Below are 13,450 nucleotides of genomic sequence, written 5' to 3'. Positions count from 1 at the left end.
TTAAGTGCATATAGAGCATGTTTGAACAGTGAAACAGAACCACTCTTCCAATAATAGAAGGACCTGCTCGATGATGAAGAACAAAGTATAATAAACCTTTTATTTTCACACAGCATAGGAGACCTGCAATACACCCCATCTGTTCATTCAGCTCTGTGTTGCTATTACAACAAAGATCCACAATAAGACCTGGAGTGAAGGCCACTAAAAGGTCCAGTTCCTTTATAAGCATATTTTCAAATTTTACTTTGAACTTTACAGCTGTGAGATGGTTTAGACACTTCACTTCAGCTCCCTTTGCCAATCCCAAGTGCAGGCCACACCTACCTAGCTCAGGAAACCCTGCTCATTTCACAAGCGCACTCACTGAAGTGATAAACTTCAGAGTAGCCCAAATCCCATCACTCACTCTTAAATTAAAACAGGTTTGTTCAGCTGTAGCACTTGCACTCCAGTCCTTAGATGCCACTATACTTACAAAAACAAGCTTTTCAAAGTTTCCCTTTACATCAGCTGATGAGTGCCTGGCAAACACAGCTGCCAACACAGCAGTGCCCCAGACAGGAGGAGCAGCAAGGTCTAGGACACACCAGTCTGCCAGAGGAACCTGTGAAGTACAGCAAGCTGGTTGTCCAATTCCCTTCTAGCCGGCAGAGAGCAGAACAGCTGTTCCTCTAATTTTTCCCAAACCCTTCTCCCTCCCCAGCCAGTTGCTTAACTCTTCTTTATTAGTTTTTGCCAACCACGCTACAATGCTGACAAACCTTGACAAGCTCACAGCTGCTCCCAGGTCAGAACAGCAAATCCCATCCTCTTCCTCAGCTGAGGAGGACACGAGCAGCATCACTCCCCACTCAGTTGGGGATGCATTTTCAGCCATGCTGGCTGGAAACTTTAGGCTCAATAGCACTAAAACCAAAGTTTATCGCCCCAAACTTTCCAAGAGCAGCACCCTCTCAAGGCATTTTTCAATCCCAAGTTTGCAGTTGGTTTCTCACTGCCAAGGAAGCAGCAGGAGGGTGTACCCCACATCACTCCAGCCGGCCGGCAGCAGAGGGCACCACACAATCACCGATGTGATTTATACACTTCCATCATGCTCCCAAGTTAATTTATAGAGCACAAATTACTGCTACAACAAGCTACAGGGCGACTCCATAAAGCATTCATCATATCAGATAAAAACGCACTGCCACGAAAGGCAGCTAATTTGCTACAGTGCTTTCAGCCAGCAATTCAAAGAAAAACCTTCCAGCTTAGTATCTCTCTGAGCTCAAAAGCCACATTCTCAGAACAGCAGGTTTCACACAGTGCAGATCTCCAGCCTGACCACAGAAGAGCAGAGCAGCAGCTCTGCAGAGCATTGAAAGCCACATAAACACTTGCATTAGCCCAAACATAAGCCACCATCCCACAGCCTAACTCATCCAGGGTTTACACACTGCAAAGCTACATCCACATCAATTAAACATTTGGGCTGACGATGCTCAGCAGCCTCTGAGGCAGACAGCAGAGATCCAAGAAACAAAAGGAATAGCTGCATTCCTTCTGCTTCTTCCTACCCCCACACCCACAGATCGTATGTTTTTACTTACTGAATAGTTGTTAAAAAAAGAAAAAGATGAATCTACAGAAAAGTCAATCTGCATTCCGTGAGCACACTGAGACACACGTAGTGATGAGCAAACAGCACAGTCACGAAGTCAAAGCAGCTTCTAAGCTGTCAGCAGAAACACTTCAGTGCCACGATGCCACCAGCCCAATTTAAAGCCAGACCTGTTACACAGCCCAGGAAAAAAGGACTTCCCAGATCATCTCCTCTGCTGAGCACTGCACAGAGTGACAGAGGCCACTTCTGAGCACACAGCAGTTAAGCAAGGACTAACTCAGAGCTTCAGCTTTTCTAAGGAGATCTGCAGCACGACCTTGAGGCCAAGACCTTGATGACTTCTCTCCATCTCCCCTCTGTGGAGGGAGAAACACCCACAGAGCTGCAAAAGAACAAACCCAAAGGCAGAGGAAAGAGCAGATACCTCACCCTCCTTATTAAAGCAAGACACTATTTTCAGCCACCATAATGTTTCCCCTGAACATGTAAATACAGAAGCAATTAGCTGCCTAGGCACTTCTGCAGAAACCATTTAGAATAATCTTCCCTAGAATATATTTACATCGTTTCTGATTGCTTAATTTTCTGATACATTTGTTTCGGGCACTAGAAAGATTAAATAAAGCCAAATCACCTATAGTGATGCATATTGCCATGTTACTGAAGGTAACATGCAGCACAGACAGACAACAAAAACTCCTGGGTGGTTTCTAACTTCAAAATTTTAGCAATACGACAAGGTTCTAGGAATTGTTTTATAGCTTTAATCCAGCTGTTTCTTAAAACCTTTTCTCCTCTTCTGCTTTTACTCTGAGGGATAAAACTACTGACTGAAACAGCAGACACCATTTAAAGAGAAAGAATGAGCCTGGACAGAGATTTCATTGAAAAGCTCAATTCTGAAGTACATAGGAAATGTCCTCAATTCAAAGATTAGCCTGCACAAAAAGGCAAATTAAAGCCAGAAACAGAAGAAAATCTTTTCTGACTGCTCTGAATGTATTTTTTCATTATATTCCTTCCTATCATCTGGAGTTTTTGTATTAAGAAGTCAGCTCTTTTGAAAGGCTTCAAGAACAAGCAGACAAACAGCATATTCATTTACAAGCTGGAAGTTGATTATTAAGTACAAAACCCATGAATGCTTGTCGGGACCAAGGAAGGGAGGCTGAAACCATTGATTGTGAGGATGCCCAAAAAACTCTCTGCAGTCAGCTAGCAGATACCTCTATGACAACAGTAAAACAAACCCACACAACTAAACAGAAAAACAAAATCACATTTGAGTTGCTTTTATTCTGCTTCATCTGAAATTATTTTTACCAAGACAGCCTGTTGTCCTTAAGGCTATGTTTTCCCTTGCTCAGTGTAACTGGAGCTATCATTGCAGAGCCAAATCATTCAAAAAATAAGCCCATAACACAAATATATCTTCACTCACAGACCCCCTACAGCCCATAACTCCACATTAATTAGAGTGGAAGATGAAGCCTTCAGCCTAAAACCCAGCAACTCTGATTTACAAGAGTGCAGAGAGGTTTTACTGCGAATTTTCCTGCGAGCTGCACAGGCGTTTCCTGCCCAGCTCCACACACCATCAAAACAAAAGCAGATCTCAAATCACTGACAGCTGCCATACTTTACAGAGACATAAAGAAAAATGGAGCAGGCATTGTGTACAACATGGGCAGCTCAGGAGAGCTGAACGCCGAGAACACTGCAAGGACACAGAAATCAGCAGAGATGCTGCCTGGCTTACACCTACCCAAAACCTACAGTACAAGGACAATTTTGGAAGAACAAAAGCATAAAAGCCAACTTGCCACTTTGAAGCCTCCTAAGAATAATTACCAACTTTCTCCTCGTTACCTTTGGAGGACACATGATTTTACAAAGGTCTTCATGTCGCCCTAACACATGAAGCTGTGGAGCAGGGCTTGGTTTTTACCAGTCATGCAAAATAGATTCCCTGCATCCCACAGAAATACAAGCATAAGGCAGTAACATCAGGAACTCCAGGCATGTAATGATCACTGTGTGATCAAGTCAAAAGGACTTCTGCGCAGATTTGAAGATCTGCTGCAAATTTATGTTTTACGACAGGCAACAGCTGATCCCGTTCCCCAACAGCATGGGACACGAGCATGGTTTTATCCAGACTTACACTAAAAAGCTTGAATTTGAAAAAGCATTTCTTGGGGGAAAGAAGAGCTCAGTCCCAGTTTGAATACAGCTCTTTGAGAGCCTTCTCTCCCTCAGAGCAGAAATTGTCACAGCAGGTTTCTCCACCTTTACGGTGCAGTTACAGCAGGAAGTCTCCAAGGAGGGAAAGATTTAGACGACTAAGAGTTTTAAGTGGTTTTGAACAAGCGGAGCCTTTTAGAGTGGCAGCTGAACTGATAGTTACACAATGACATTTCAAGCTTTCAAGTCCCAATCATTCTTAATGGCACAAAGCTAAACCCAGAAGGGGACAAAGCTATTACACAGCCAAAAGTAAGTGCAGCTAAACTGTGCTTCCAAACGTCTAATTTGGGTGATCCAGCCTTCCTGACTCACACGCTGCACAGACAGGTTGGCTGTTAAATTTACTACTACACCAGTGGGACAAGAAAGGAACGCAGCCATGTGTTGCAACATCCTCAGGCCACATATCCGGCGGGCATCCTCTGCCTCTCAGGAAGAGTTATCCGCTTCTCTCTTCCCAAAGGAGCATCACTGCACTGACATAATCCGCAAGCTCCACCTGGTACTCTCGGCGAGCCCTCGCCCTGAGCTCTGCGGGGACGCAGAGTAACAGGTGATGTTTGCTTCCCACACCTTCCAAGGCAGGTGAAGAGAAATGGCACGGAGGCACACCCTTGAGAAACGGAATTGCCGTTCTTTTCTGTGCACGGGTGGGACGAGCTCCCCTGCCTCACTCCTTGGCGCAAGAAGCAAAGACCTTGCTTTATTCTTACCGCGCTCAGCCAAAAAAACGCAAGGAGACCCTCCCGTCCCCGCACCCGTGAATTGCCAAGAAAGTACTCGCGCTCCCCCTCCAACACAGGCACAGGATACATAAACCAGCTCCTTCCCGGGGACCCTGCAGCCCACCCCGATCTCCCTCCCTTGCCCCCTCCTCTTATGGGGGCGGCTGCGGCTTCTCGCTGCCCTCTGTGATGGGAGGGGTCGCGCCCAGCCCCGCACACGCCCCGTGCGACAGCGGCTCCCACGGGAGTCCCCCGACCCTCACCCAGCGGCTCCCACGGGAACCCCCGACCCTCGCCCAGCGGCTCCCACGGGAACCAACCCCCGACCCTCACCCAGCGGCTCCCACGGGAACCAACCCCCGACCCTCACCCAGCGGCTCCCTCGGAGCCCCCGACCATCGCCCAGCGGCTCCCACAGGAACCCCCCCGACCCTCGCCCAGCGGCTCCCACGGGAGCCCCCCGACCCTCGCCCAGCGGCTCCCACGGGAACCAACCCCCGACCCTCACCCAGCGGCTCCCACGGGAGCCCCCGACCCTCGCCCGGCGGCTCCCACAGGAACCCCCCTGATCCTCACCCAGCGGCTCCCTCAGGAGCCCCAGATCCTCGCCCAGCGGCTCCCTCAGGAGCCCCCCGACCCTCGCCCAGCGGCTCCCACCGCCCTCCTGGCACACCCGGGGCCGCTCAGCCCCCCAGCCCCGCCACTCACCGGCGCCTCGCCGGCCGCTGCCCCCGCGGCGGCCGCCCCGTCCCCGCCGGCCGCGCCGCCGCCCTCCAGCTGCCGCTCGCGGTACAGGGACCAGAGCCCCACGTTGGGCAAGAAGACGAGGGCGGCCAGCGCCAGCCCCACTGCCTGCAGCAGCCGCTTCTGCTTCCGCCGCATCGGAGCGGCTGCCGGGAGCGGGCCGAGCGGCGGGATGGGGCTGAGGAGCCGGGGGGTGAGCAGGGAGCGCGGTCCGGCCGCCCCCGCCGCGCTCCCGGAGCGCAACTTTCGCCCGCGCTCGGCGGCGGCGCCGGGCGGCAACTCCGGCACTTCCGCTCCGCTCGCGCGGGGGGCGGGCCCGCGGAGACCCCGCCCACCGCCCGGAGAGGCCCCGCCCCGCTCCCCGCTCATTACCCTGCGCTAATGACCCTCCGCTAATGACTCCCCGCTAATGGCTCCCCGCTAATGACTCTCTAAGAACGGCGCTCCGAGGATGCCGCGGCACGGCGGGGTGTCTGGGCGGAGCGGGATTCGAACCGGCCGACGGTGGGGGGGGAGTCACGGTGGTTAATTGGCTTAAAACGCCTTAATGAGGGAGGGACCCCTGAGGTGGGAGCGGGGACTGGGGGAAGCGGAGCAGTCCGAAGGGTAAGGGCTGCAAATGCTCCCCGACGGGTCCAGGTGACCCCCAGAGGGCTGGAGTTCGCCCCAGGGGCTCGGAATAACCGGGGGACAACAAGCCACTCCAGGGATGGAGATTCCTTAATGAGGGAGGGACCCCTGAAATGGGAGCGGGGACTGCGAGAAGCGGAGCAGTCCGAAGGGTAAGGGCTGCAAATGCTCCCCAACGGGTCCAGGTGGCCCCCAAAGGGCTGGAGTTCGCCCCACGGGCTCACAGTAACCGGGGGACAACGAGCCAGTCCAGGGATGGAGATGCCATCGCCGGGAAGCACCGCTCCAAATCCATCCCCATCCCTGGTTCGCGTTACAAACCAACGCTGTTTAGCCGGATAGCAATTAAGCGGCTTAAACTATAATGAAAACTACATCATTCAGAGGCACAGGACAGTGTTTGAGGGTGCTTTTAGGGGAAAAAAAGGAATGGCGGCACAGCTTTGGCAAGGATGGGGAGCGGATCCGTTTCCTCCGTGAGGAGCGCGCAGCCCCGGCGCTCGGGAGGATGCTCTGCCAGCGCAACAGCCGTGAGGCTCGGCTGTGTCAACAGCAAGGCTGTGACAATCCGGTGCCCTGCTGGGCACTGGTAAAATAAATATTAGTTCTCTTCCAATGTAAACCCCCGCAGGGAAATGCCGGATTTCCTGGAGCAACAACAAAAAGAAATCTAAGGAAACCATTATGCACCCCAGCATTTGCAGCTCTTGCCACCCTCGCCCTACATCAGCAAGTGGATTTAAACTTAAATAAACTTCCATAACCCACTAGATGGCATCTTCTAGCAGATTTCAGTGCCTGCTGCGAGAGGCAAATTATCAAGGAAAGCATTTAATTTAGAGAGCAGGTTAGAGTTCCTAAGTCTAACTACATGTTAAGGCAGCTTGCACTTTCATTTTAATTATCGATGAGAATTTGTCGCCAGCTGATTTCTTTACCAGAAGTGTTAACGCTTCCATTGTTTCTCCGTGGGTGGAGAAGATAGCGACCCGTGAAATCCCTTCCCTCCTGCCTTTAGAGCAAAGCGTATTCCCTTTATCATCACTGAATCACCTCCGGCAGTGCAGAGACCCGGGCTGCTCCTGAATAATGCATAGCCACTAAAATTGTACAACAATAAAGCTACGTATACATTACCTGGAACTGTGAGAATCCAGGCTGGAGAGCTACAATACCTCTGATTTAATGCTGCAGTGCCAGTGTACTGCCATATGGACCCTTATAATAACATCCACATCCCCTTACCTCGGCAAGAGCTCTCTGAAAAGTGGCTGTGAAATAGCAGGAGGTTTCGTAGGGATGCACACAGGCTCACAGGCTGCCCTTGGCAGAACATCCTCATTTATATAAAGAAATGACAGCCACAAAGTTTGAGAGTTAATTAAAACAAAGCCACTAGCTGGCTTGACATATGTTTAAATTTAGGATTGTGAGCCTGCTCGCTAAATTAAATGTTTGCTTCATAAATTGGCTTCAGCAGAGTTGCACAAGTTCTAACTGGGAACAGATTATGGCTGGTGCTGCAGGTATTTTAGGTAGATTAGTATTTTGTATATGTGAGAGCATCCTGAATGATCAAACCCTCTGAAGAGCCTCGTAGGAATTGAAGTCTGGCTGCTCCTCAGTGATCACTCTGGAAATGGATGTTCCAGGTCTTCCCTCTCTGCTTTAAGAGGGAGTGAGTCCTGTTGGGCTTACCAATTAAGATAATTTATACTCCATGCAGCTGCCTTGGTCCCAAATAAGTAGATGTTTCTTCTAGTAAAGGTAGAGCATGTCTCCCTCTCCTCTTTCTCCTGAAGTGTTTTGGTGGAGTCAGAGCTCTGATTTTGGCCTGTTGGATGCAATGCCTTGGGGATTGATTGAGTACATGCAAAATAAACATGGATTTACATTTCTGAGAAAGGAGAAAGCCTGTGGCTGTTAAGCCTCTAACTGGAAAGGGAAATGGTGTACCTTCCCCAGGCATCTTTTCAAAACAAATATAGGATAAATTAATAGCAGCTCAATCCCTGTCTGGAAGCTCTCTTTGCTAGCGAGCTGGGTTGCCTGGTTTGCAGCTCGTGTGCTGAGCTGCTGCAGGGCAGAGTGCAGCAAAAGTGGGTAACAGCATCATCAAAATTAAAAGCCTTGATGAAGGATGAGGAGCAGGGTTGACCAGAGGGACTTGGTCAGCAGATGCTGGGAAAGGGCAGGAGAGCACTGAAAAATGCTAGTGGGAGTGGATGTGACAGGAGTTCCTGGGATAAAGCCCACAGATGGCGTGACAGCATGGAGACGGGATGGCACAGACTGAGGGAATCAGTGTTCTCCTGCCTTCTGGTCTCTGACTGCAGCTCCTCAGGGCAGGGACTGACTCTTGTGAAGGGCTGCATTCCACCTTGGAGCTTCTGCAGGGGTGGCTAAAGGAAGGCAGGGATCCCTGTAAGTGAGCTGAATGGTTATGGGATCCCCCCTCTCCTGCTAAGTGGTCGTAAGTGAGACAAGAGCTGGCTTTCCAAGCTCCCACTGCTGTGCCAGCCTCACAGCATGGGTTAGGGGGAGAAAACACTGCCAGAGGCATGGCAAGGGGGAAATTGGGAAAATACCACACAAGAGCGTGTTAGGTTTTCCCCTTGGGTTCCCAGATGCTGCCACTGTGGGGATGGAGGCAGGGAGCTCCCACCCAGGTCTCTGTGTCCACACTGTGTCCTGTGTCAGATGGCTGCACCCATAGGGAAAGTCAGCTCCTTTTTTTGATATGTGTTTGTATGCTGGTGATGCTTTCTCTTTTCTGAAAATCTCATTTTTAGCCAGGAGGAGAAAAGGAAAAACAATCTCTAAAAAATGAATGAACCTCAGCCATGGCTGTGTCACAACAGGACTTTTGTTTTCGTGGCATTTCTTTATCCTTCAGTGTTTATTAGTTGAACTTCAGCTCATATTTCATGTGAACAGAATTGATTTGTTGGGGTTTTTCCCCCCCTTTTTTCTTTCCTGATAAAAGACAATGCTGAGGAACCTGCTCACCTGTGGGCAGGAGCACAGCCCTCCTCTGCTCAGTATGGGGGTGCCTGTCAGCACAGCCCCCCACAGCAATCCTGCTGCACTCCCCCAAACCCTGGAGCTGCTTCCAGCCAGCACTCAAGATGCTGAAAAACAATGTAAATGCCTGAATAGCTCACAGAAGTGAGATGATTACAGGCTTTTAAAAAGAAATTGCAAACCTTGTCACTGCGGGAGAGCATCCAACCTGCTCTCCCCATCCCTCCCAAGAAATGAAGAGGCAGCACCAACATCCATGAATCCTTGTGCCCTGGTTGGGAGTTACCTGTGGCGTGACTGACCTGGGGTTTTATCAACATAGAACAGACTTTTAGCAGAAAAATAAATAAAATAAAAATGGTGATCCACCTGAGCAAGCAAAATCCCCACGGTCAACAGGGAAATCTGCCTGAATTTGCTTTGGACAAACAGAGCCCAGCAGTGCAGGGCAGGAGAGGGTGGCTGAAGCTGGATGCTGGTGGAGGATGCTCAGGGTCCTGCTTAGAAAGTGGTGCCATCACCAGTGGTCACTCCTCCAGCCTGGTGCAAAATGGAAGAAGTGACTGGGTCCATCTGCAACCTGGAGATGTGCAAAAGCAATGGAGTTGTGGAAAGAATTTTTCAAAGTGTAACATTTTTGACTCCTCTAGCCTTAAATCAGGTAATTTCACTGATTGCCTGTGGCAGGGGAGATTGCTGATGTGTAAGTTGAAGCACAGTCCTGGAAGATGAGGCAGTGATGGCTTGCTGGGAGGATAAATACCAGAGCAGAGTGTGAAGCAAGGAGGAAGCCTCACACATTCCACATTGCAAACAGATGCACCTACATATCCAGAGATTTCCTTTGCACAGGAATATATTTTTCCTCAGGAGTAACATGATTCCACGCCCCTCTTGGCCAGGCTGCCCAACCTTCAGGAATATTAGTGGCCAAGAGAAAAAGTTCTTGCTGCACTCTGCAGGGTCTGAATGGTCCCAGCTCTCCCTGCTGGACTCTGGTGGTCATTGAGGACACCACTTCTCCAGGCAAAGCTTTGCATGTCAGGCTGCTTCAGTCCTAGATCTGCTTTTCCAAAGCAGCCCTGACAGTTTGTGCATAATTATCAGTGGGGCTCAGTATAGGAACGAGGAGACAGAGTGTCTATTCCTGGCTGTCTACTCAAGTAACCTTATTTTAAAGAAAAAACGCAAACCACAAATGTTGTTGCAGTCTCTCTGGCTGGAATAGGCAATGAGCCTTGTCTGCTCCCTCTGCTCTGAATTCAGAGCTGCTGCAATGAATCGGACTCATTCCAAGGCCGGTGGAGCCAGGCAGACAGACTGCAGTCAAGATGTCCCCAAAACTCCCTGGATCCCTGGCTTCTCTGAGCACTCTGTGAATTTTGAGGCCAACACTCCCTGTGCTTCTCAAGGGATTTGGAAGCTCACGCTCTAATAATTAAGGCAGCTTTGAACGTCGTAGCCTTCAGCCTTGCTTTTCTGTTCCCTGAAGCAGCCATTAGTGCTTGGAACAGGTACCAGCTCTTAAAATGGGCACGCCAAGGGCTTGCATGGTTTTGACAAGGAGGAATTTAAAGACACTCTCCAATGCATATGTGAGAGCAACAAAGAGCTGGTTTCAATGGAGGTTTGCAGCTTTCCTGTGAGCAGGATTCATTTCTACATCACTGAGCTGAACCTGGAGGATAGGTCTGCTCTTCTTCCAGCTTGCTGGATGCATTCTGGGGTGAGAGGAACATCACTGGGGTCCAAAGTCTTCTTTAGGGTGGATCTGCAGTGGGTCAGAATGCTGATATGTTCAAGCTCTCTTTTAACAGATTATTTGCTAAATGTGATAAACTCTGTTTACACCACTAAAAAATAACCATGTAGAAAGGGGAAGTCAGGATAAAGGTGCTTAACCCACCACTAAAAAAAATATGGAAAGGGAAAAATAAAGCTGATTATAAGAAAATTTAGATGAAGTGATTAAAAACTTAAGTGATACGGATAATATCATCTGAATTACCAAAGGGAGAGGAAAAAGGGCTATAAAACCTAAATAGAGGAGAATCAAATTCAGAACAGATGTCAAGAAGAACCTTCCCAAGTGGAGAATCAAAAAAGCAGGGAATTACCTACCAGGCAAGGCTGGAGTGGGCACACTGGGGCTTTCCAAGATGAGATGTGACCCTGGAGCACAAGCCTGGGGCTGCTTTAGTGGTGGACTTGGCAGTGCTGGGTTAACAGTTGGACTCAATTATCTTAAAGGTCTCCTCCAACCTAAATGAGTCTACGATTCTAAGCACAGAACAAAATGTGCCAAGTGGCTTCTGTGGGATCTTGCCCTGCCTTCTGCATCTGACATAAAATCAGCTTCAGGATTTTTCATACTGAGGAAAAAAAATTATTGCCCTCAGCAAGGGGAGCCTGGGCAGCTCTTCCCATGGGAGCCTCCTGCTTTTCCACCCCTCTGGATGTTCAGCCTTGGAGGGGTCCTGAGCCCCCCAGCAGGTGCTTTTGCCCACGCCAGGGAAAAGGTGGCATTGCTGCCACCCGTGCCATGAGCCAGTGCAGAAGGTGTGCAGTGGGGGCTTCGCCTTCCCCCCTCTTCCCCTGCATCCTGCCAGGGCTTGTCGTGGAGGCACTGATTTCTGCCACTGCTGGAGGAGCATTTGGCACTGGAGTGGCTGTTAGCAGGTGTCTCAAGTGGCCGGTGGAGGGCACGGCACTGAGCCTGCCCTTGCTGGGCCGCTTCGCCAGCAGTGGGAAGGCTCTCCTCTCCTAAAATAGATCCTCTCCAAGGGCTCTTGTGCTCAAGAGCTAGAAGGAAACCAGGACCTCTGTCCTTCATATTCTGTCTCTGCAAAGAAAGGCAGAAAAATCTGTGTTTGAGAAGCAGAGAAGGAAGGCAGAGGTGGCGTGGGATGGGATGAGAGGATGAGACTGGCAGGGCAGGTGCTCCCTGGAGTCGTGGTGCTGATCCCTTTTTTTAATATGTTGTTAATTTTTTTTTTTTTTTTGGAGTATGGTTGGTTTTAGATTTTTTTTAGTTTTGTTTTTAAATTTTTAGTAGTTGGTTTTGAGGTTTTTTACGTATTTTTTGTTAAAGGTTTTAGGATAAATTATAGTTTTTGGTTGTAGAGTATGTTTTTTATATTTGGGTTGTTAAAGGTTTTAGGATAAATTATGGTTTTTGGTTGTAGAGTAGAGTAGGTTTTTTATATTTGGATTTGTTTTGATTGGGTTAAGGGTTATTGTATGAGTGATTTTTTGTTTAATTTGGGTAAAGGTTTGTTGTTGTTTAGTGTTTTAGTGGAAAGTGTTTTTTTTTAATGGGTGATTCGGCAGAGAGGATTTATAATTTGATTGTGTTTAGGAAAATGAATTTTAAAAAATTATGGCATTTAGGAAAGTTTGTGTGATGAACAGGGAGAGCCAGCAGCTCTGTGGCACCAGGAGCTCGCTGCTCGGGCCCTACTGGGTCAGCTCAGACCTTCAGCTGTGTCTCAAAGTCACTGCCCTCTGCATCTGCAGGGAGCCTCACTCCTCCAGGCTGCCCTGTGGCTGCAGGCAGACATCAGCCAGGGATGGAGCTGCTCAGCTGCTCAGTGTATTTTGCCAGTTTTTTATCTTTTAGAGATGAATTCGTATCTTAACATCAGAGGTTTGGATACCTCATGTTTTCTTATTCACATCCCCAGGGTTGGTCTTGTTCTTTCTATTTCTTCAGAGCCTGATAAAGCTTCTGTCCTCTGAGACACACAAAGACATTGTGGAAGGAATTGTACAGCTCCCATCTTGTAACTCAACCGAAATTCTGTTACATTTTAACTCTGATATACAGAAGTACACAGAGATTATCTGGAGGTCAATGAAGAGGCAGTTTTCTCCCTGGAAGGCCCTGTCCCAACAGGCATTTCTGTCAGGCACTCTTCTTTGGAGGAATTTTCCCTTTCTTTGGCTGGGAAGATGCTACAGTGACTTACTTGGACCAGATGTTTGCACTTGGAGAGGTGAAGTTCAGTGCTGCCTTCATCCTGAAAATCCCAAATGTCCTTTCTCCTCCTCCCCCTGCAGTCTGCAGTTCATCCCTCCCATCCTCCTCCTTCCTCTCCTCCTGCCCTGTGAGGCAGCCAGTAATGAGTCTCCTGGGCCAGCAAACAGCAGCCTCAAGTGTCTGTGTGCGTGAGAGGCAGTGATTGACCTGGGGCCACCAGGAGCTCTCACTGGGGCAGGCTCTCGGTGCTCCCTGGGCTCCTTCTGCAGGGAGGACCCCACGGGAGGAGCAGTGCTGGGCTGGGCTGGGGGTAGCAACAGAGGAGGGATGCTGCTGCCTTTGGAGGGAGCCTGGGAAGCAAAATCCTGCACGTCCCACATCCGTGTTGCTTAGCAGGTGAGTCTGCAGGGCCCACACGAGGCACCAGGGACATCCCAGGCTGGGGCTGTCACATCCCATTGCTGCTGCTGATTGTTAATTCAGCAGCCCTGT

At 49.5% G+C, this 13,450-nt stretch overlaps 1 protein-coding gene across 1 annotated transcript in view; it reads right to left on the bottom strand.

Moving 5' to 3' along the window:
* Positions 1–5,592, bottom strand: part of GALNT10 (polypeptide N-acetylgalactosaminyltransferase 10) — an 81,790-nt gene extending 76,198 nt beyond the window's left edge. The window contains exon 1 of the mRNA XM_041481999.1: positions 5,290–5,592. Within this exon, the coding sequence (XP_041337933.1) occupies positions 5,290–5,463 (174 nt within the window). The 5' untranslated portion in view covers positions 5,464–5,592. The remainder of the gene's footprint in view (positions 1–5,289) is intronic.
* Positions 5,593–13,450: the final 7,858 nt, after the last annotated feature.

Source organism: Pyrgilauda ruficollis, unplaced genomic scaffold (assembly GCF_017590135.1).
Source record: "Pyrgilauda ruficollis isolate IOZ18807 unplaced genomic scaffold, ASM1759013v1 scaffold57, whole genome shotgun sequence".
Classification (NCBI taxonomy): Eukaryota; Metazoa; Chordata; class Aves; order Passeriformes; family Passeridae; genus Pyrgilauda; species Pyrgilauda ruficollis.
This window is presented reverse-complemented; position numbering and strand designations above follow the sequence as displayed.